The sequence below is a fragment of the Rattus norvegicus genome, chromosome 3, assembly GCF_021556685.1.
Source record: "Rattus norvegicus strain SHRSP/BbbUtx chromosome 3, alternate assembly SHRSP_T2T, whole genome shotgun sequence".
NCBI classification, from domain to species: Eukaryota; Metazoa; Chordata; class Mammalia; order Rodentia; family Muridae; genus Rattus; species Rattus norvegicus.
In genome coordinates, this window is record NC_141536.1 from 18,488,803 (window position 1) to 18,512,349 (window position 23,547).

Genomic DNA, 23,547 nt, shown 5'->3' on the forward strand with positions numbered 1-23,547 from the left:
TGAGCCCAGAGAAGCCTGAGGGCCAGCACAAGAATGAATAGGCCTCTGGGTGTGGGTAGAGGACAGCTGGGTGTGCTGGGAAGACGGAGGGAGAGAGCTCCAAAAGAGAAGGACCAGGAGACACTGCGGCTTTGCTCCTGTTCTTGGCTCCTTCTAGGCTCAGTTTCCCCAGCTATGAAAAAGCCAATGAGCCAAACGCTTAGATTCTATAAGGTTGGCAAATGGTCATTCATCTGGCCGGTGGTATTTGGTCAGCCCTGGAATCTAAGTTAGGTCAACTTTGAAAAAGGCCCTTTGACCACAGAGTAGCCACTGCAGGAGAGATTTGTGTGTTTGCCTAGGGTGGTTTTTTTTTAAAGTCTCATTAATTTTATTTTGTGTAAGGATAATATGTACAAATGTTACATTTTTCTTTTAAAACCATTCCCTTCGCCTCTACCTATCAGTAAACAAAATTGCCTTGTGTCACATATTTCTTTTTGATATCTGCCTTATATCTTTTTAAAATTTTAATTTTTTTAAATTTAATTTTATTTTTTACTTATTCACTTTACATCCCACTCGCTGCCCCCTCCCAGTCACCCCTCCCACAATCGTTTCCCCACTGCCCCCTACCCTTCTCCTCTAAGCAGATAGGAGCCCCTTGGTATCCCCCACTGCCTGGGGTGGTTTTACCTGTCCGTTTTATAAATAAGTACACTGAGGACCAGCAAAGTCTAGTGTGTACCTCATTTAAGGTGAGCCAACTGGCAGGCTGTGTATTCAGAATGTAAACTACAGCTCCTCATGTCTGACCTAGGAGAGAATGGTTCAGCAGGCAGAGCCCAGGGCATGGGAAGGAAGCCCTCCTCTTGGCTTGCAGGAGTGGTAGTAGTGTGCTTTCCATGCAGGACCCCGTGTGCAGGCTGGGCTGGACTGCAAGGCTTCTCACCTCCTTGCTTCTCATCTTCTGCGCCAGCTATGGTTCAAACCAGCCTCTTCCACCGGTTGTTCTGCCCCCAAGCCCTGTCCTCCGTCGTGCCCATCCTCAGAGAACCTCAGTTCATTATATACCAAATGGATGCATTTCTGACACTAGAAAAGGGTTTTGCACCTCAAGGATCGTGAGTGATGGTCTTAGCGGTCATCACGCAGTAATTATTAAAACGTCTTGGCTAAGGCTGGAGCAGAGGAAGTTGGCGGTTGGCCTCTCCGAGGTGACAACTAGAGGGAGGAGTGGGGGTGGAGCCGAGGGATGGGTGGGAGGGGACCCGCCGGTGCTGGGGCAGTGCTGGAGTAACACCAGAAGAGCCAGCCGTTGGCGTTGCACATCCATCTACTCCCAGAGTCATGAGTCGTGAGTCCGACCCCAGCGGTGCCCCCACGCGCCCCGGAATTCGGTGGCCTGCAGGCGGAGCCTTGAACGTCAGGCTCAACTCTCTCTTCCCTCTGCAGGAAGGAGTCTCTCGCTCCAGTTTCCCCTGCTGCTGCTCCTGCTGCTGCTCCCACCACCCCCGGTACTGCTCACAGATGCTGGGGTACCCTCACCAGGTAGGTGGCCCCCTGGATGTTTGTGAAGATCCCAAATCCTATGCCGTGGGCTTGGCCCATCTCCATTTTCTTCCTCCCGTAGGTACCCCCTGTTCCCCTTTCGGCTAGCGGCGCCAGGGAGTAGGGTATTGAGTTAATGGGATGGGGTCCCTGGAGAACTCCAGGGGTGTGGCCCCTGGCTAGGGCCTACCTGGGATCTCTCTGGCACACAGCCGACTGAGATCCTGAGCCGGCAGGGGGAGCAAGTTCTTTAACTTCTCACCTGTTCTGTGGTCCGACTTTCCAAGCAGCCTCTGTAACTCCCTCCCCTTCCCCAGAACCCGGCGGTTTCCTGTGGGGGCTCCTTGGGGAGGAAGCGGCAGGCGCCAAGGGGAAGGCAGGCTGGACAGTGAGTTCCCTTTCTTTAGCCTCTAACTTTTGGGGAGTCGGTTTTAATGCTCAACCTATCACCCAAACAGTAGATACTGGGGGTGGGGGCAGCCATCCTGGAAATGGGGACATGGACTGAGGCTCAATAGGGCAATAACAGCCCCAGCTCACATAATGCATAGCAGGCTCAGGGTTTGAACCTAGGGCCAGCCTAATCCAGGCATTCCCAGTACCTGGCTCTAGAGAAGTCAGTTCTCCTGCAACTCTGTCCCGTTCCTCTCCCTCAGGGCAGAACCGGATTCTAGGAAAGAAAAATAACTCCCTCCCCATCCTCTCTTCCTTAGTCCCCCACCTTTCCTTCCTCTCTCTCTCCAGTTTGGATGCCCATCTTTAAAATGTGGCCAAGAAAGATTGGCTGTCGGGAAAAGGAGTAGGAGTTCAGGCTTGTTGCTGGATGCTACAGGGCCTTGGAGCTCAGAGGACAGAGTGGACTGAGAATCACAGTAGGCTTCCTGGAGGAGGGGTTTGAGTGAGAAGAACTGGAGTCACCTGTGCTAGAACAGAGACAGTTTGGGTGTTGGAAAGGAAGCATTTCCGGCCCAGCACTGCAATTTACCAAGATTAGCTGCGTGCACCTCTTTGGTGCTCACCGCAGCCTTGCAGGAGGGAGATGCGTTAGGTCCATTTTATAGATCAGAACTTTGAGGGGCTGAGGAACTGGGGCCATTTGTTGGAGACCCCATAGTGAGCTGATGGTCAAGCCAAGGCTGATTATGCTGGTTTTCAGTTTCAGGATGAGCCCAGCTCTCATCTGACCCCATGTACCCCACCCCATTCCCCCTCCGTTCCAGACCCTGGGTTTGACTTGGTGTCCTCCCTTTAGCCAGGGAATAGGCATGACCTGGTGGCCCAAGCTGTACCTGGCCAGAGTCATGGAGTCCCTTCTGCCTGTAGTGGAATTTTTTCTGTTTTGCATTCTAAGGGCTTCTCCTATGTGGTTGGCCCTTCGTTAGGGCCTGGTGACGCAGAGGTCACAGTCTGATGTGGAGTGATGTAGGTGCCCAGAGTGATTCTGGAGTCCACAGTCTGATGGTGGAGACAGGCGCCAGCAGATTGTTTCATAGGGGCTGTGGCTAAAGGTGAGGAAAGTATATGGATGTCAAAGAGGGAGTGTTGCCTCTGTGTGAAGAATCGTGGGTTGGGGGCTGCAGGCCGCTTTCCTGGAACTCACTATGTAGAACAGGCTAGTCTTGAACTCACAGAGCTCCACTTGCCTCTGTCTCTCTAGTCCTGGGATTAAATAAGTGTGCACCAGCACGCCCAGCCCATTTGTGTGCCCAGGGAGAGGGCATGGTCTGGTGAGTAGAGCTGTGAACCAGGCTTAGAAGCCTGAGGCTAGACTGACTGACTCCAGCATGTGGGGTGAGACTTGAACATGGGCCAAAGCCTCCCTGTGCCTTGGTTACTCCTATCTCCAGCCCCAGCTAGGTCTGTGTACCAGGCGGCTACTTGGGTCTGCCATGGAGATGTCTGTCCTGGATCTGCCTACAAGCGTGGTGTCAGGGAAGACCCGGCCCGGCTACTCAGGCTTGCTCCCCTCTTTGACGCCAGCCTCCTGGAGCTTCTGTAAATATTATTCTTAGGGGATTCGGGTGCATCATCTTCTGCCTGATGTTGTGCACACATCCTGGAGAACTTTGTGTTCCTTAGCTCTACCTGTTCCCTTCCCTGCTTGGCTGTGAGTCCAGATCCCCAACTTTTGGGCTGGAAGACATCTTACTCAAATCCACGGATGGCTTTTAGAGCTCAGGGGCTATCTGTGGGAATATGGGTTGGCTGCTTTGTCCTTTACATTTGTGTGTTTTGCTGGCACCACGGTGGCTGTCCATCATCCTGCTTCATGAGTGGCTGGCACTCAATGGGACTGGTTCCAGAGTTCTGTGCTGAGGATGGGAAAAATTTAGAGGCGTGGCTTGGCTTCCTCTAGAGTGCAGACAGGGTGGGGAGCCCCTTTGAGATACCCGCTCTACCTGCTTATGGAACAGACAGGAAAACAAGGCTCTAAGTGTGGAAGGCACTTGTTCATGCATATGGCCAGGGATCACTTCTGAGTTCATCTTTCCTCTACTCTTCCTCAGTAGCTGACTTGTGCTTGAGTGTGGCTCACTAGAAGTAGATTAGACTGTGTGCCTAGACCTCCTAGTTCTCTTCTCTGATGCCTCCTTGGTTCCACCAAGAAAGATGGGTGGTCTCTGTAGAGAGGACCTCTCTGTTGGCCAGGGAGCTGGGTGGTTTCAGCAGAGATCACCTCTGCTGTGTAAAGGTGTTGCCATGTGTGTGGGTTGCCATGGGGATCATGCCGAGGTGGAGTCAGGCTGAAAGGACAATGAAAGGACAACCTTCCCGTTGAATGTCTGGAGGTCTGCTTATGAGAGGAGGCCGGGAGGCCGAGGTACCAGGCACTCACACTCCTTTACAGTTTACCTTGAGGAAACAGCAATGCCTTTAGCCTTTGGATCAGCATTACTGCTGTATCCTTCCCCTAAATCCAGTCCCAGACATTGCGGGTGGAGTCAGGCAGGGAAAGGGAAGGAGGTTCAAATTTTGGTTCTGCAGCTTGGAAGCTGTGGGGTTTGCGTGTTAGCCTCTTGCCTTCTCTGAGCCTAGACTTCCTCCTTGTGCTGTGGGAGACTTGCACATCTTTCTGCTGGGCGCTGGAAGACAAATACACCCTGGGGATTCTCAGTGACAGCCCCAGTTTCCCCAGCCTGGCTGCCACAGTCTGCTTGGCCAGTGGTACCTGGTCTCCTCTCTGCACACTTTCATATCCCGGAGCTCCTGTGGTTGTTGTCCCTGTCCAAGTGAACTTTTCCTGTCCTGAGGCAGCTGGTGTTTATGGAAAGAGTGGGGAGGAAGGAGGGAAAGCTGGCCACAGTTTGGAGGGACGGAGGGAGGGAGGGCCCTCTTTTGGATTGGGGCGGGGCATGAAACCCTGGTGACATCAGGAGGCCTCACAGCTAGCCTCAGGGGGCTGCTGGGAGGATGAAAGCGTCGCTCTGCCCAGCAGGGGATGGCTAGTGTCATCAAGACATTTTATTAGTTCCACATCCCATTTGTTAAGCTTCCATCACCAGTGGTTTCCTGAAAGCTGGTGGGCCAAGCCCAGGCTGTGAGCCAGGCCCAACGGGGAGATGAATGACTGGGAAGGTATGGCCTTCCCTCAGGGTGGAGAACAGAGAGGAGGACTTGGGGAAGCCTTGGGCAGAGGGCGGAGCAGGATTCCGTGGGGAAGGCTGGAAGATGTGTGAAGGAGAAACGTAGTCTTAGGTAAGGGTGGGGGTTGCTGTACCCCCTTTGAGATTCTGGACTCATTGAGACTTCAGCTGAGGTAGAAAACTGGGCCAGGAGGAGCCCCTTCCTTCTTCTGTCCCTGCCTTTTGAGTAGCAAGAGTGTATCGGTGGTAAGAGAGAGTGAGAGGGGGTGTTGGTAGACTCACAGCAGGTGAGCTGAGCTTGATCAATTGATGATCGGAGGAGTCCCAGACTGAAAGTGGATCCAGGTCTCTTGGATTTTTCTGGGACTGTGACTAGCTGGAGCGTGCGGGGCAGTATTTGGGGGATGTGGATCTCTGAGGTCCTGGCAAGTCTCATCCCTGGGTTTCGCTTGCCAGATCTACCTGTGGCAGCTTGGGAAGGCCTCTTTTTGTCCAGCCTTCTTCCCTCTAGCCTCTCTCTTCTATACTTCTGCCAGAGATCAGGGCAATGCCATTGTGGGGTTGTTCAAAGTCTCCAGGGCTTAAGCAAAACTATTTGCATTCGTGGCCTGTATGATTTCTGCTGGTATGCGTGTGGTGCTGGTGGTGCTGGGGACCTCTGGAGGCCCCTGGAGGTGAAGGAAGGGTGCTGTACTGCTGAAGGGAGTTTCTGCTATGAGGTGAGGAGGCTGGAGGGCCAGGCTCTGCTGCTGCTCAGGCCTTTTGATGCTGGCCTCCTTGATGACTTGCCAGTTCGTGCCAGGCTGATCTGACTTCTTGCCACCCTCTTGACCCTAATCATCACTCACACAGTGTTAAAGTTCCCTATGCTGTTGGCTCTGTGCCCAGGAACGGCTGCGTTCACAGAAAGGATCTGACATTTCTGCGAAAGCCAGAGCCAGGTGCCTCCTGCCAGCAGCCAGGAGTCCTGGGTCTGCGAGGCTTTGCTCTGCTTTTGGCTAAACCTCTACCTCTCTCCAAGCCTCAGTTTTCCTGACTGAGCAGTGGGTGAAGACAGGGCTGGACCTGGATGAATTGCATGACTATTGAACTTGATCGCTGAAGAGTTTCTGAGGTCACAGAGTTATAGAAAGAGGGTGGCAGTCAGAAGGATGGGGCTTAGACACAGGGAGGGACTATTTATTTATTATTTATTTATTTAAAGTACACCACAGCTGTCTTTGGACACACCAGAAGAGGTCATGTGGTTACTGGGATTTAAACTCAGGACCTCTGGAAGAGGTCAGCTCTTAACCACTGAGCTATCTTTCTAGTCCGGGAGGGACTTTTGTTGTTGTTGTTGTTGGAGGTTCTATGAGGTGAGAATAGGGAGGAAGGGGTTGGATGCAGAGTTCACACACCGCTGTCAGATTTCTTTCCAGTCAGGCTTCTTGTGATCGCTCTTTGACTTCTTCAAGATCTTAGAGTATAGACCCCAACTTTACTTAGGTCAAGTCACTGCTTTTCAGGGTAGCTGAAATCTTGGGGTCACCCTTCTAGTCTCTTTTTTTTTTCCGGAGCTGGGGACCGAACCCAGGGCCTTGCGCTTCCTAGGCAAGCGCTCTACCACTGAGCTAAATCCCCAACCCCCTTCTAGTCTCTTATACTTTATCCTTGGTTCTGAAGAACCTCTTTCCTGAAATTGATTGCTGAGTCTGGGGAGGCGGGGTGGAGAGGAAGTGAAGTAATGGACAGTTGGCCTGATATAGCCATTTCCTGGTGACCTTTTCTGGTGTTATTTTCCTCATCTGCAGAGTGGGCATAACGAAGCCTGATGTCCCCTCCCTTCTGCAGAAATGGAAGGCTAGGCAGATCCTGTGTTCTAATACCCAGGTGCTCACAACCTGGGTGCTCATCTGGTAGAAACCTTCCCATACCCTGGTCTCCTTTCTGGAGCCCACAAACACAGCCTTGCCACTGGGCTCTGCCAAGGCAGGAAGTGGGGCCCATTGCACATCGTCTTATCAGCTGTTTCCGAGCCTCATTATCACCAGCTTAGCTCTGGATTCTTCCCCTGACCACTTTAGTGGTAGCAGGGAGGGAACCCCTGCGCCCCTAGCATGAAATAGGCTGGAGGTTCTGACACAGGATGGGGTTTCTGTCTTTGGTGTAGGAGTGGGGCAGGGCAGGTCAGGAGGCTATGTGGGGGTGTCTCTAATACCTGTTTCTCATCCACAGTCAATCCCTGTTGTTACTATCCATGCCAGAACCAGGGTGTCTGTGTCCGCTTCGGCCTCGACCACTACCAATGTGACTGTACTCGCACGGGCTACTCGGGCCCCAACTGTACTATCCGTGAGCAAGGCCTCCAGCCCCTCTCTCTCCCACTCCCCGGATCTTCTCTATACCCTCACACCTGCCTTCTTCTCTGGCCATGGCTTCTTCTCCCTCTTTGTCTGGCTTTGATCCTAGCTCCTGGCTCTTTTCTTGGTCCACTCCCACCCTGTGGTAGTTCTTCGTGCTCCCTGTCCCTTCTCCTATTTTGGGTCCTGGCTCTCTCATGTGTCATCGCTCCTAAGGATTCTTCCTATAGATTCCTGCTTGGTCCCTATCCTCTCAGCAAGGGTAGTTCAGGTCTTGCCAGACGGGATGGACTCAGTGGCTCCCACCATCCCTGCAGCTGAGATCTGGACCTGGCTTCGGAGTTCCCTGCGGCCCAGCCCCTCATTCACCCATTTCCTGCTGACACACGGGTACTGGATCTGGGAGTTTGTGAATGCCACCTTCATCCGAGAAGTACTCATGCGCCTGGTACTCACGGGTGGGTATGAGTTGGCCCCACCAATCTGTGGATCTTGGTAGTTGATAAAAGCAGTGGGTGAAGCAACTATGGTTGCCACATAAAGCAAGGCTTGACATAGGAGGAGGCAGGGAAGGGGGTGTCACTGAGGTTCTGAATGCCGTGCCATCTTTATTTTCGTCCTACAGTGCGGTCCAACCTTATCCCCAGCCCTCCAACCTACAACACAGCACATGACTACATCAGCTGGGAGTCCTTCTCCAACGTGAGCTACTATACTCGCATTCTGCCCTCTGTACCCAAAGACTGTCCCACACCCATGGGAACCAAAGGTAAAGAAGGGGCTGTGGTAAGGAACTGGCTTGAGTCTTCCTCTTCAGGCAAAGCCATTACTGACCCATTTCATAGATGGGTGAAGCAAGGCAAGACAGCATGTCTAGGACCAAGGAAAGGCAGAAAAGGCAACTAAGGGTCTTGCCTAAGGTGACAGCGAAAGTCAGAGGCAGAGGCTGACTATGGCTCTCATGGTACCCCAGGGTGTCTGTCTACTTAATCCTTGTCTGCTGATGAAGGGGCCTTCTGTTGGCTGGTAACTTGAAACTGAAATGGAAGAAGGAAGGAGTAGAGTTCCGTGCTCTGGGTGCTAACTCAGCTTGATGCCTTATTGCTACACTTTCTAGGCTCCACCAAGGCTGGGAGCAAAGAGTGTCACTTTCTTTTTCTTCAGTTGCTCAAGACCCATTTGGCTTCCTGGGGCCCCTTTTCACTCTCTCCCAAACTGTTAAGAGACCTTTGCGGTTGACTACTCAGCTCAGAACCAATCCTAGGAACCAACCCTAGGACAGGCTGCACTGCTGTCGCTTCACCCGCTGCCACACGGTGTCACTGTTGGACACAAGTCCCCTACAGCCTTGTAGTCTCACATACCCTGAAGCTTAGGTGTGTGCTGATGTCCCTGCTTGGGTCTCCAGGATGCTACATTGATGGTTTTCATTCACACGGTTACCTGCTGTTCCCCAAGTATGGCCAATGCCACCGAGACATCTGATTCCTTCCAACACTGCAGGAACCAATCCTTCCTAAGGATGATTCCAAAGTGTAAGATAGATATTGTTCCCTCTGTTTTCTTCTGGGGTGATTCCTGTCTGAGGAGTCCAGTTGACCATGTTAATCCACATCTATTGACCCTGAGTCTTCAACACAGGACTTCACATGTGGGATGGCGAAGGGAAGCTTTTACTAGGATGCAGGAAGTCCTGCTGCCTCCTTCCGTGAGGGCAGTAGGCAACAGTTCCTCTGACATGGACATAATTAAGGAAGGTCTTTTACTTTGTAATACCTCGGCAGACTTCTGCTTCATGATGACTTGAAAGGGTGGAAAGGGTAGAAAGGGTGACCTTGTTTGAAATAGGCAAATTATAGCCAGTTTTGTAGCTGAAATTTTTTTTTAAACCAGGACACAGCCACAGTTATGCATGCTGCCCATGGCTGTGTTCATGGTATAAGAGCAAGACAGAATAGATCTGAGAAAGACAGTGCACCTGCTCCCTGTTGGGCTTACGTCCTCTCACACTGCTCCTCAGGTCCACTGCGTCAAATACCATCACCCTCTTTCATAGATGAAGACAGTGAGCTTATCTCTGCTCATGGAGTTAACAAATAGTATTGTCAGATGTAAATACAGGTTACTTTGCTCCAGGGCAATGGGAATCTGTGATATTTAATTTTAAAAATAGACTTATTATTATTTTATGTGTATGAGTGTTTCACCTGCAATCCTTGCCCTATGTGTATATGGGGCCTACAGAGGCCAGAAGAAGGCATTAGCTTCCTTGGACCATGGAGCTGCCATGCAGGTGCTGGGAACTAAACCGGGTCTTCTGGAAAAGCCTCCAGTGCTTTTATTCTCTGATCCATTTCCCCAGACCCCAACTTTTTGTTGTTGTTATCTCATTATGGGAAAGCTGAAAATGCACACAGAAGCTGAGAGGAACGGATGGAGAATCATGTTCTAGTTTCAGCACTACCCACAGTTTACCCAGCCTTACTTCATCTAGCCCCATCCCCCACCTTTTGATCTCATTATGAAACCCTAGATGGTTTGGAACTTCTTGTAGACCAGGCTGGTCTTGACTGCCTACCTTGTCTCCTGAGTGCTGGGATTAAATACATGTTCCATAATATCACACCATTCCACTTTCCATTTTCTAATGGAGGTTTTTAAATGTAAAATCAATAGATTATTAGCGTGTGTGCGTGTGTGTGTGTGTGTGTGTGTGTGTGTGTGTGCACGTGCGTGTGAGTTGATTTTTCCTATCACCTTAATGTAGGTTTGGGGGCTTGGGCTCAGGTGGTCAGGTCTCTGTCCTAGGTACTTTTATCTGCTGAGCCATCCCACTGACTCCGTCTTATGATTTTGAGATAGAGTCTCTCGGTGTAACCCAGGCAGGCCTTTAACTGGAGATGCTCTTGCCTCAGCCTCCTCAGTGCTGGGATTATGGGTGTACACGTGTAGGGGATTTAAAAACAAATTCCAAATACCAGGCCATATCCTTGGCAAATACTTCAAGGTCTTTCTTTTGGTAGAGCAGGTTATAGACTACCTGAGGGGAGGGAGGATTGGCTTCGAGGAGGAGTCTCTGGCCTTTCTGCTTGGGCTAGTTTGCCTAGGGGACTTCTGGGAGCTCAGCGATCCCTAGGGTAGAAGGTACAAGCAAGACCTAGACATCTACTGTTCTTTACCTCCCCAACTAGGGAAGAAGCAGTTACCAGATATTCATCTTCTGGCCCAACGATTGCTGCTGAGAAGGGAGTTCATTCCCGCCCCGCAGGGGACCAACGTCTTGTTTGCTTTCTTTGCACAACACTTCACCCACCAGTTCTTCAAGACCTCTGGAAAGATGGGTCCTGGCTTTACCAAGGCCTTAGGCCATGGGGTGAGTATGCAAGGGGGGTCCTTAGGTATCACATGCAGGCTATCATCAGAGTCCATGTGATCTGAGTGGACCTTTCCCTGACCTCAGGTAGACCTTGGCCACATTTATGGAGATAGTCTGGAACGACAGTACCACCTGCGGCTCTTCAAGGATGGGAAACTTAAGTACCAGGTACTGTTGGCTTGGGGATGGGACAGTGGGGAGGGTCTCCCTTGTTCTCTCTTATAAAGATGTCTGGGTAGGCAAATTGAAGGTGAGGGTATCCAGGAGGGCAGAGAGTAAAGGCTGGTTGCAGTTAATAGGGCAAAAGCAAATAAAGAACGAGATGGATTTCTGTGGCCTCCTGGGAATGCTTTTATTCCTTAGCCATTTCATGGAGGAGCGCCATGATGGGACTTAAACATTGACTGAGCAGTGTCTGTCTTAGCCGTGAGCCCTGCCAACCTCACGCCCATCAGGGGTCACATACATGACTGTTAGGATACAGGCTGTAGCAAGATTTCTTGTGTAAACCAGAGCTGTCCAATAGTAGTGTGAGCCTTGTATGGAATTCAAATTTCCTAGTGGCTTCAGTAACAAAAGTGAAAAAAAAAACCCAGATAAGATGGATTTTAATAATTTGCTTTACTTGGGCTGGTCAGATGGCACTTGCCACCAAACCTGACAACCAGGGTTTGGTCCCTGAGAGATAACTGATTCCTGCAAGTTATCCTCTGACCTTTTTGATACCAGGGTGCTCTCGCCTCTGCACACATAAATTAAAAAAAAAAGTAGTAAAAATTGAAAAGGTTTTCATTGGAGGTGGCTTTCTCTCTAGATTTTTCATAAAATCTTTAATTGAATAAGTAGAGTCACATGTGCAATAGCTGAAACATCAGCTTTAAACACTTAAAACGAAAGGGCTAGAGAAATGAGTCAGCAGCTAAGAGCACTTGTTGATCTCCCAGAGGACCTGGCCCTGGTTCCTGGCATCTACATAGTGGTTCGCAACTACTGTCACTCCAGTTCTAAAAGATCTGATGCCATCTTCTGGCTTCTGTGGCCATACTCACACTGGAGGCACACATACATACATACATACATACATACATACATACATACATACAACATACACACATGTACATACAGAAATAAACCTTAAAAAGGAAAATTCAAAACGAAATCAAGTAAAATATAAACTAAATGAAAATAGAGGTCTTCGGTCTAGTCAAATTTGGAGTCTTGGGGCCACAGGTGGCTAGTGGCTTCCACATTGGATTCTGGAAACCAGTAAGGACTGAAGGAAAATTCACTGGGGCATCTTCAGAGTGGAGAATGGCACTTGCATATAGCTTGGCAGTGTGTGTGCTTCATGAATAGACGAAGATACCACCACCTATCTCATTATTCTTGTGATAACTGCCACCAACCATTTGTTACCATTAGACAGTCTGGAGGCTGGGACTGCTGCCCTAGGAAGTTAGAGTTGCAATGGAATTGAGGAAGTCAAGAACGGGCCGTGGTCATCTTCTCCTTGCTCCTGGGGGGTTTAGCTGTGAGAAGGCTTGAAGGCAGGAAGATCCAGGAAGATAAGCGATGTTTGGGTGAGAGGAGGGAACTACTGTGGGTGATTCTAGCCACCTCTGTAGGGATGTGTTGTGTGGAGGAGGGAGTCTCTCCTTTCCTCCATCCCTCCCCCTCCCTCCCGCCCCCTCCCTCCCTCCCTCCCTCCCCTTTCTCTATACTTATTGCTGTGTACCCAAGAGGTAAGGGCAAGCGTCTAGGGCAGGCACTTAGGAAGCAGTAGGCAGGTGGGCCAGGGCTGAGGAAGTCATAGGAGCCGGCTGTGGAGAGCTCCAAGAGGGATCTTGGAGGAGGGCTGGAGTCAGGTTGCCAGGCGGCCTCATCCCACAGGTGCTGGATGGAGAGGTGTACCCACCTTCCGTAGAACAGGCGTCCGTGTTGATGCGCTACCCACCAGGTGTCCCGCCCGAAAAGCAGATGGCTGTGGGCCAGGAGGTATTTGGGTTGCTCCCGGGTCTGATGCTCTTCTCCACGATCTGGCTGCGCGAGCATAACCGTGTGTGTGACTTGCTGAAGGAGGAGCATCCTACATGGGATGACGAGCAGCTCTTCCAGACCACTCGCCTCATCCTTATAGGTGAGCACGCGCCCCGAGAAGGGGGAAGGCAGGCAGGTTAGGACCCTGGTGTTACTAAAACTGGAGAGTCGCAGAGTGAGCCCAAGCCAGGTTTGGCTATCCATATTCAGTAAACAAATGAAAATACAAGCAACTTAATAGTGAAAAGCAGAAAGAAAAAAAAAAGATTTAGCCAATGTGGTCACATTGGTGAGAGGGACAACTGGTGGCTAAGACCTCAGGCCCAGGTCTCCAGGCTGTGACTTCAGTTCCTACATGGGTTGATGGAAGGATTTGCTAGGAGGCCTAGAGGGAAGAAGGCGCTGAGTACATTTGATTGGCCACCTCAAATCCCAATTTGCTTCCTCTTTGTGCTGTACCCAGTTTGGCACTGACTTCCTCTTCACACCAGTATAAAACCCCAGCTTACCCCAGCCTCAGGAAACCCCCAGCTTCTCTCTCTGTCTATCAACTTTTGTCGAATTTGGTAGATTCTAGGTGACTCAGGGACAAGATATTTTTGTGTCTCCTACGGGGGTGGGTCCATAACCTAAAATGTCAGATGGTTTCCTGCCTGGACCCTGACACCTCAATCCAGACCATGCTCTCCTACTCTGAGTCACTACTCTGAGCACAACTGGACATGACTGGTTCCAATTATAGAGCCTAATTCACCAGCTTCTGGAAGAGTTAGGCACTGGGGATCAGAATAGTCCAAGGGTGAACAAGCTGATTCTTCTGAGGTCTGTATTTCACAGACCTTTACCAGAGAGGCCTGGTCTGTGACTCGAGGTTGCCCGGCACCCTGCTGTGTGAGACACTGTTATCAGAGCTAGGACTTCCGCTCACCCGTGTTGACACGGCTGAGGTTGCCAGTCCTGTGCCAGCAGCATAAATGCCTCTGTTGTCCGCTCCTCACATGACCTGCTACATGGTCTTATGGGCATCCCATGACAATCAATAGAACCTACAGTTTACAGGCGGGGAAAGTGGGCTCTGATGAGATAAATAACTTGATTCAAGCTCCGACGCCCACATATTGAGAAGCTAGGATTTGAGCCCGGCTCTGCTAACCGCAAGTCCTGCAGCTCCAGGTCAGTTTACTAAAAAGTCCGTTTATCTGTTGGCTGATTGGTCCAGATAACAGTTTCCTTTAACTACCCAGCCGGCCAGTTTTTATATTGTTTTGCAGTGTTCAAACTTCTTTCTCGGCCGCTTGTTTTGTGAATAGCTGCTTCCTAAGGGATCAAAGGGAAACCCCTGCCCATGAGATTCTGACATATATAATAGCACATGAGAAATATATTACATTTAAACAAGCGCTTAGGGCTGGGCTCCCCAGCTGTGTGACTTTCTTCGGTTGCAGCAGCAGCTGTCAGATGGGCTCTCTGAAGCCCTGGTCTCTCACTGAGGGCTTCAGTAGAATGACATTCTTTACTAATGCAAACTGTGTTTTTATATCTTTCAGAGTTTCTCAGCTTACAAAATTTTTTTTTGAGACAAAGTCTTTTAGGCCACCCTAGCGTCAACTTTGGAACCCTCCTGCCTCAGTGCCTCCAATGCCTCCAAGTTCTGGGTTTACAGGATTGTGCTACCATTCACGACTTCTCCAGACCCTTGTCACGGTCTGTAGGAGGGAGGCTATATCAGGCTTGGGTTCTTTCTTCTTTTAATTTATTTTATATATTCTTGTACTTTGGCCTTCGTGTATATCTGTGTATCACGTGCATGGCTGGTGCCCATGCAGCCCAGAAGAATGCACTATGCAGGTGCTGGGGATTGAACCCGGGTCTCCAGGAAGAGCAGCCATTTCTCTCTAGCCCCTGGAAACCAGTTCTTGGATGACTCCTTTCCTGTGTCCAAGGCCTCCCTTTGGAGCAGCAGTGCCCTTGTCTGAATCTCTCAGTCAAGTCCGAGACAGTTCTGTTTTCACATCCCCTTACAAGAACCCAAAGCAGAAGTGACCAAGGGAAATAAATGAGCGCCGGCACCAGCAAGGAGACAGAGCAAGCACTTTTCGTGAGCTGTCTATTTCTCACGTATCGAGCTCTGCTGACCTTGTTTCTTATCTGTACCCCCCAACCCCTGCAGGGGAAACCATCAAGATTATCATCGAGGAGTACGTACAGCACTTGAGTGGCTATTTCCTGCAGCTCAAGTTTGACCCGGAGCTGCTGTTCCGAGCCCAGTTCCAGTATCGCAACCGCATCGCCTTGGAATTCAACCACCTCTATCACTGGCATCCGCTCATGCCTGATTCCTTCCAAGTGGGCTCACAAGAGTACAGCTATGAGCAGTTTTTATTTAACACATCTATGCTGGTGGACTACGGTGTCGAGGCACTGGTGGATGCCTTCTCACGCCAGAGGGCTGGCCGGGTAAGCTTCAGAGGAACAGAGGCATCGGGGGTGGTCTCTGGGAAACCCCAGTTTCTTCAATTGTGGAACAAACACAGTGTTACTTCTACAGGTGGCTGTAAATATCCCTTTATGAAGTCTCTCATCTGGGTGACAGTACCAGGTTTTTATTAGTTACTTTTATGTTACAATGACAGAAACCACTCAGAGGAGGAAGGATTTGGCTCACAGTTTCGGGGGGCATTATAGTCTGTCACAATGAAGAAACCATGGCAGACTGTCTCAGTCTGTGTATGGCAGCAGGAGCTCAAGGCAGAGGCTGTTTACATCCCAGTAGAGCAGGAGATGAGATGGGAACCAGGGGCCTGAGCTGTAACTCTCAAAGGCTACTTTCTAGTCACCCATTTGCTTCAGCTGGGCCTCATCTTCTAAAGGCTCCAAAGCGCCCCTGTTGTTATAAAATTATATTAAAATGCTGTCTTTTACTCCCCACTAGATCTGGCACTGCAATGCCCTAAGATATCTGGTAGATATCTTGCCAGAAACACATATCCCAACTCTGTGGTGGCCCAGTGTCTCTGCCACCGCACACCCTTCAAAACTCAATTCTCCACAAGAAAGAACACACAACACAGTAACCTCTAATCCAATTGATAAGATATAATTGCCCACCTAAACATACAAAGCTCCATGCGCATCCATCCCTTAAGAACATTCATAACAACCTGTAAGTACACAGAGTGGAATCTTAACGTCAGCCTCCATATTCTCTCCATGGCTTCTCTGCAGTTTCCTCCAGCCTCCCATCATTCCATTCTAGTCTCCTCCTCATCCCTCAAACTTTTCTCCTGCTCATCCTTTCTTCTTGTCCAATGACAGGCCTCATTCTATCTTGTACCCGCCTCACTTATATGACATCATTCAACACCCCCCCCAGTAGTGCCACCATTTGAGGAGCAAGTGCTTAAAATAGAAACCTCTTGAATACATTTCAGGCTCAAACCATAGCACAGGCATTACTCCAGATGCCCGGATATATGTGGCGATGAAGAAGATTGATGTGGTTCTTGGACCCTGTCCCTTTGGCATTCTCCCCGTAGAAGAGAAACCATCCTGTGACAGCTACCGTCATTTGAGTACTTGTGTATAAGGGACCATGGCAAGTGCTTTCTAATGTCCTCAGAATTCTAAGAACGTGTTGAGGACCATCGTATAGAAAGCAATGGCATCCTGGCATCTCCGTGAGCCAGAGTCGAGTGTTAGGGGTGACCGGTGAAGCAGAGATGGTAAGGGGAGCAGGCATTTCCCATGGAGCGCAGTGGTGCTGCTGATAGGAGAGGACCCTGTTCTATGTGGAGAAGACAGTACCCGCAAAGGCCTGAGGGTCAGAGGGCGTAGCCTCTGAAGGGCAGGAGGACCCTATTAGGATGTGCTAATGTACACGAAAGTGCCTACATAAAGTGCTTTTTTGAATTCCACATTTCCTATCAGCTGAATTGTCATCCCCCAAAGTAATACGCTATGGTCCCAACCCTGAAGACCTCAGAATAACATTGGAAGATATCTTTAAAGAGACATTTAAGACTAGGAAACTGGGGTAGGGCCTAATCTGACATGATTGATGTCCTCGTAAAACAAGGAGGTTAAGACAGTCTCGCCCAGGAAGAAAAGCACATGCAGGCACAGGGAGGAAGTGGCTGTCTATAGGCCAAAGAGATGCACTTCAGAGGGAGCCAAGCACCAGACTCCCTAACCTGCTCAGTGTGAAGGAAGGAATATTGTATGTTTGTTAAGGCACCTATGCTGTAACCCTGGCAAATGAATACATTTTCTTGGGATTTCTAACCAACTGCCTCTGAAATCCCTTCTTCCTTACAGTTGGAAGCACCCCTTCCTTCACCCCAGCTCTCTGGACCCCTCTTTGTCATCTTCAGCCCTCTGTTTCTCTGTCATCCTTGTCTCACAGCCCTGCTAGGAAGCTGTGTCACCTAGTGGATTTAGATTTCCTCCTGGCAATTTGACTGCAATTAGCCTTAGCTTGTTGGCAGGTTTTTTGCCATCTGCTCTCTGTGGCAATATGGGTGTGAGAAGAGATAATAGCTTTTGTGTGGGGCTATGTTGACCGTGGAGTGTGTGAGAGGTTTGGGTTTTGAAATTGCCAGAAGGTAGCAGGTGTTGACTCTCAGGATTGTAAAAAGGAGCAGGGTTGGGCAAAGCAGGCTTTCTTTAATGATTATCACAGATGGCTACTGTCTGGGGATGTTGCCAAGGGACTGCACTATGACACTGTTTTGTTCCTTCATCCCCTTTATTTTACTACGACCAAATTGGGTGGATGCTTTCGCTTTCCTTATTTTTTGCATATGAGGAAACACTAACTTGGTCTGTCCTTGTGTTTGTGTGCTGGGGTTTCCCAACAAAAAGCCTCAGAGCAGGTGGCTTAAGGTAACAAAGATGTATTCTCTTATGGTTAGATGGCAGCAGGGACATGCTAACACTCCCTGGGGGCTCTAATGGGGGACCCGTTCCATGTCTTCTCCACTGGGATCCCACAGTTTCTGGTATTTCTTGGCTTGTAGAAGGGTCACTCAACTGTCTGCCTCTATCACCTTGTCACATGGTGTCTTCTCTGTGTCTCTAGTACCATTTAAGAGGCACTGCTTGGATGGACACAGGGGTGCACTCAGGAGGTGGAAGGAGGAGGATCAGGAGTTCAAGACCATTCCAGTTCCATAGCAAGTTCTAGGCCAGCCTGGGTTACATGAGACCCTGTCTCAAAAATCAAACAGGAACAAACAAGGCATCACTTCTTGGACTAGGATCTTTCCTAATGAAGCATGTCTTTATTTTGACTATACCCATGAAGACTATATAGTTCTCTTATCCATAGGGAATACATCCTAAGACACCCCCCACCCCATGGATGTTTGAAATGGTAGAATACTAAACCATATATATGCTTTTAGTCCTATACATACAAACTGTGGCAAAGCTTAACTTATAAATTAGGTTAAATTAACTTATCAATTAGTAAGAGACACAGTAATAATTGTAAAACAGTTTTCTGTAATCAAGTATGTAATGTGGTCTTTCTCAGTGGTGTACTCTAGTCATCCCTACAGGATGATGTGAGTTGACATTGTGTCTATGCGAGGACATGGATGTGATGAATGACATAGGTATGTGATATTTAGTTTACTGCATAAGGGTTACCTGGGTGTAGCCCTCAGTTAACAGGACCGTTGAGTTGATAACTAACAGATGCTCAGTGATTGACAAGTCAGGGAGCTTGTGCAGTACAGACATGCTGGACAGAGGGATGATTCACATCCTGGGCAGGATTGAGAGAGTCCTCATTAGATTTCATCACGCTACTCAGAATAGCATGCAATTTAAAACTTGGGAATTGTTTGTTTCTGGAATTTTCCACTGACTATTATCAGATTGTAATTGCCTGTGGGTGATAGAAAGTGTGTAAATCAAAGCCATCAATAAGGCGAGACTATTTTCAGCTAAGGTCACGATTGTGGGTGCTGCAGGTTAGACTTCAGTGCATCTTTGAGGGGCACAAGTCCAGCTGCACAGCTTGGAATGGGTAGAACTGGGGCCGGAACCACTCTCTGCACACTGTTCCAAGCTCTGAGCCGTATGATTTCAATTCAGCTATGTTTTTCTTTCCTGCTCAGTTATTCTTGTTCTATCGAAATAGATCTCAATCTTAAACATTATCATGATTATTTCAGGAGAAGTAGAACTTCCTTAAGACTTTTTTATGGGCGTGTGTGTGTGTGTGTGTGTGTGTGTGTGTGTGTGTGTGTGGTCAGCTGTGTGTGTCACTCTTCAGGAGCTGTCCACCTTGTTTCTCAGACAGGATCTCTTTCTTTCTTGGCCTGGAGCTTGCCTCATGAGTTAGCCAGGCTGGCTAACAGGCCTTGGGGATCTGAAGTCTTCATTTTCACAGGGACTTTTTTTTTTTCTTTCAGTAAAGATGACACTACCTGTTGGTGTGACTCCAAGGACTTTGAGTTACTGGAGAGTGGAGCTTTGCACACTTGAGTGTTGAGGAAGCAGGGACACTGTGGGCCTCTTGAGTGAGAATGACAGGGTAGGGCTAGAGCTAGACTGCAGCGTCATGATTACTGGGCAACACTGCGTTCTCTGTCTTGGTTCAGGAAGAGCTGGAGCCTTAGAGTTCTTCTCTTAGACCTTACACAGGATGGTATATAAGAGCTTGGCTTGTCTCTGAGACTGATGGCATGCTAATCTCTTGCAGATTGGTGGGGGTAGGAACTTTGACTACCATGTTCTGCATGTGGCCGAGGATGTCATCAAGGAGTCCCGAGAAATGCGCCTGCAGTCCTTCAATGAATACCGAAAGAGGTTTGGCCTGAAGCCTTACACTTCTTTCCAGGAGTTCACAGGTATGTCAGCTGTGTCCTGGGCACAGTCTCTGCCCTTGAGGCATGCCCAGAAAGTGAAGGAGATCACAAGGAGAGAGATTGGGATGATGCAGGTGGCTAGCACTGTGGCCGAGCATTGTCAGGGAAGACAGTGAATGTGACAGTGGCTTGTCAAGAGATACCACCTTCCAGGTGGGAGTGAGGGATAAATAGGAATTTTCCAGGTAGAAAATAGAGGGAGGGGCGCTTCAGGTACAACAAGGGGAAGACAAAAGGACAGAGGTGAGAAAAGTAGGTACCTCTCTGGAAGGATAGTCACAGATGTGGTGGAGCAAATGGCTTGTCTTGGGAGATTCTAGGTAGCAAAGGGAGGTTGTCACTACACTGGGATCTAGGATGCTGAAGGCTTGGGTTGTATCCTATCTAGTGGTTCCTAAGTACTGAAAAAGATGATAGAAGTATCTGGTTGGTTGGTGGAGCTGTGGTTCAGTGGTTGAGACCTTGCCCAGCATACAAGAGGTCCTTGGCTTAACTCCCTTGACAAAACAAAACAACACACACACACACACACACACACACACACACACACACACATTCACTCACATACTCATGCATAAACATATATGCATATGTACTCATACATACACACTCTCTCAAATATAAACATACATACATATATTTTACTGATACCTACAGATGCACTCATTATACAAACATACACACACTTATGCACATGTACATATATTTACACGCGTGCACACACACAGACACACACACACACACACCCACACCCACCCACCACATGTTTCTCCTGGAGATCGTGATCAAGCGTGATCAAGCGTCTGTATACAGGGGACTGTATAAATGGCTCAACAGTGAAGAGTATAGACTCTTGCAGAGAACCTGAGTTCAAGTACAAGTGCCAGCACCTAGCTTGGGAAACTCACAGTTGCTTTTAATTCCACTTAAGGGGATCCAATGCCCCTGGCTGCCACAGGCACATGTCTCACATGTGTATGCCCACACAGAGACATATATAGTAAAAAATAAAATAGGCCTGAAAAGATCTCTTTTTTCTCTCCTTCCCCCTCTCTCTTTCCCCAAATTTCCCCAGATGTTGGACAGTCCAGTTAGAGTCCTCTTGTCTCCACTGTTGTGCAGACCCCTGTACCCCATAGGACGATGGGATTGAGGAAATAAATGGAGAAGTCCATATCTGTCTTTCCTTCTGTCTCATATGCCCACCATCTGTGGACATGCAATTGTCACAGAGTAGAACAGATCCTGGGATCAGTAGATGCCAGGTCCTGGAGCAATAGTCTTGAAGATTCTCATGAAAAAGGGTTCCAAGGAGCAGAGAGTACACTGGCTCTGAATACTTGTGTGAACTTAAACACACACACACACACACACACACACACACACACACACACACACACACACACACGACTCTAGAGTAGGTAATAGGTAAGGCCTTGAGATCTTACTTGAGGGAATCAAGACAGGCTGTTTTCTTCATGTTACGATGGCCCAAGAATTAAGTCCAGAGAATGGGGTTAGTTGCTTGAGGTCACAATCTATTTGGGGGCAGGTTTAGACCTCTGTCCTCTTATGTCACTACATAGTCTAGATTGAAGGGCTTATTTATTTTTTCTTTCCTGACTATTCCCTGATGGTAGTAGGGTCAAATTTTAGGACATTTCCCCCCAGTTGCTCAAATTGTTCTTTTGTAGTCTCTGTCATCCCCAGAGGAAAACTGAATCTAGAAGCTTCCATCGCCAGGTCAATCTTAACAAAATTGCGAGTGACTATATCCTCTTGCTCCACAGGAGAGAAGGAGATGGCCGCTGAGTTGGAGGAGCTATATGGTGACATCGATGCTTTAGAGTTCTACCCGGGGCTGATGCTGGAGAAGTGCCAGCCCAACTCCCTCTTTGGGGAGAGCATGATAGAGATGGGGGCTCCTTTCTCCCTCAAGGGCCTCCTAGGGAATCCCATCTGTTCCCCAGAGTACTGGAAACCCAGCACATTCGGTGGTGATGTGGGTTTCAACATCGTTAACACAGCCTCACTGAAGAAACTGGTCTGCCTCAACACCAAGACCTGCCCCTATGTCTCCTTCCGTGTGCCAGATTACCCTGGAGATGACGGGTCTGTCTTCGTGAGACCGTCCACTGAGCTCTGAGGGGGCTCTTCTGGAGGGAGGAGTTTTGTTCCTGAAGAAGACAGTCCTTGATGTGGGTTTCCTGGCTGGGCATTGTGAGAGCTGACATTGACATTTGGAACTTGGGGTCTCACCCTTGCCTAGAATATTGTGATTTTATTTTATTTTTTTTTGCCATTTTAGGATGCTGAATCCTTTGCTAACTAAGAAAGTTAGGAGTGGTTTTGTCTGGCGTCTTAGAACTTGGCTCCTTGTTGGCAACACAGAAAGTTAGATTTCTGGTTGATTTGGAATACAGGCTTAGAACTTTATATCACAGGGCAGGGTGTGGTTCCAGGCACCTTAATCCCAGCACTTGGAAGGCAGAGGCAGTTGAATCTCTGTGAGTTTGAGGCCAGTCTGCTTTATGCAGTGAGTTCTAGGCCAGCCATGGCTGCATAGTTAGACTTTTTCTCAAAACAAACAAACAAACAAACAATCAAACACACAACTTTAGAATGTAGAACTCCTTAAAAAATTCCCTTGAAAGTTAAAGGGGTTCTTAATTTTCTTCTTAGAATCTGGAGGCCCCTTAGAATGTTGACTATCTGACGGGTGACTCAGAAGGTCCTGTTCCAAGTCAATGATCTATAACATGGGCCAAAACATTCCCAACTTGAATGTCTAGAATGTGGAATTGGTTCATTTTCCTGTTCAGTGAAATGGACACAGAACAAAAGAACCCAATGTCCAGCAAGGGTTGCTTTGCCCAAGTCTGTGTCTATACCAGAGGGCAAGGCAGTAAGGTGTTCTTGGGTGTCATGCTTAGACTCTTTCCACAGATGTGGAGGGAACAGGTGGACTCATCTACGATTTTGGTTGGAAGCCACCACAGTCCTATCCCCAAGCAGGTCTTTGCTCGTGGCAGCTCTTTCTCGTGGAGCTAATAAAATTCTCTTCCCAAAGTTGCTTGTTATGCATCTCTTTGTGTCTCATCTGCAAGTTAACACGGATGAGGCTTTCCTCCCACCCACCGGCTAGGTGTGCCAGAGGCTCAGAATGAGACTTTTCAAGGGCATTGCAGGAGCTTACCCTTATATGTAAGCCTTACCTTGATGCCCCATCCTTCCCTTTGGGCCAGAATCTGCCTTTGTCAGTCTGTTCACCTACAACACCTAACTCCCAGGCCCTAGAGACGTAGCAACCAGTTTCTGCTAGCTGATTACATTGATATCATCTTATGGCAGAGAAGGGACAGCTGGGAATAAGAGCACACTACTCTAAGCCAACTTGGCACACCCAGTCCCCACGTATTGTCATCATGACAGAAGGCGGTATAACCCTAGATAGGACTCCAGAATGGCCAAGTGATGTGCTGGTCCCACATGACCCAGGACCAGGCTTGGAAGCCAGTTCCGTTCTCTTCTATTTTGGCTCTGTGCCAGGCCTGATATTTGGTCAACATCAGAGGCTTGGGGGTCGCTTCCACTCTATGTGCTGGCTACGTGTTCATGAGCAGTGTTTATTTGTACACTGAGTAGTTTGGTGGGGACACAGCAGTAAGCAGACATGTGGATGTGGTTTCTGCTCTTCAGAGCTCACATTTCAGTGGGGGAGGGGAGCAGACAACAAATAACACAGTGGAGACTCAGCGGTTGGCACCCTTACTCTCTAGTCCTGGCCTAACTTCCTTTACTGT

The 23,547-nt window shown here is 48.9% G+C and overlaps 1 protein-coding gene across 7 annotated transcripts; it reads left to right on the forward strand.

The window, feature by feature from the left end:
- The first annotated feature begins 1,266 nt into the window (after window positions 1–1,266).
- On the forward strand, window positions 1,267–22,813 carry Ptgs1 (prostaglandin-endoperoxide synthase 1). Of its 7 annotated transcripts, none has more exons than XM_087648675.1 (11): window positions 1,267–1,336; window positions 1,435–1,530; window positions 7,332–7,448; window positions 7,774–7,914; window positions 8,082–8,225; window positions 10,648–10,829; window positions 10,917–11,000; window positions 12,762–12,969; window positions 15,040–15,326; window positions 19,579–19,726; window positions 21,535–22,813. In XM_087648675.1, exons 1-11 carry the CDS (start codon window positions 1,330–1,332, stop codon window positions 21,888–21,890), a joined length of 1,770 nt encoding a protein of 589 aa, XP_087504801.1. In that variant the 5' UTR covers window positions 1,267–1,329; the 3' UTR covers window positions 21,891–22,813.
- Window positions 22,814–23,547: the final 734 nt, after the last annotated feature.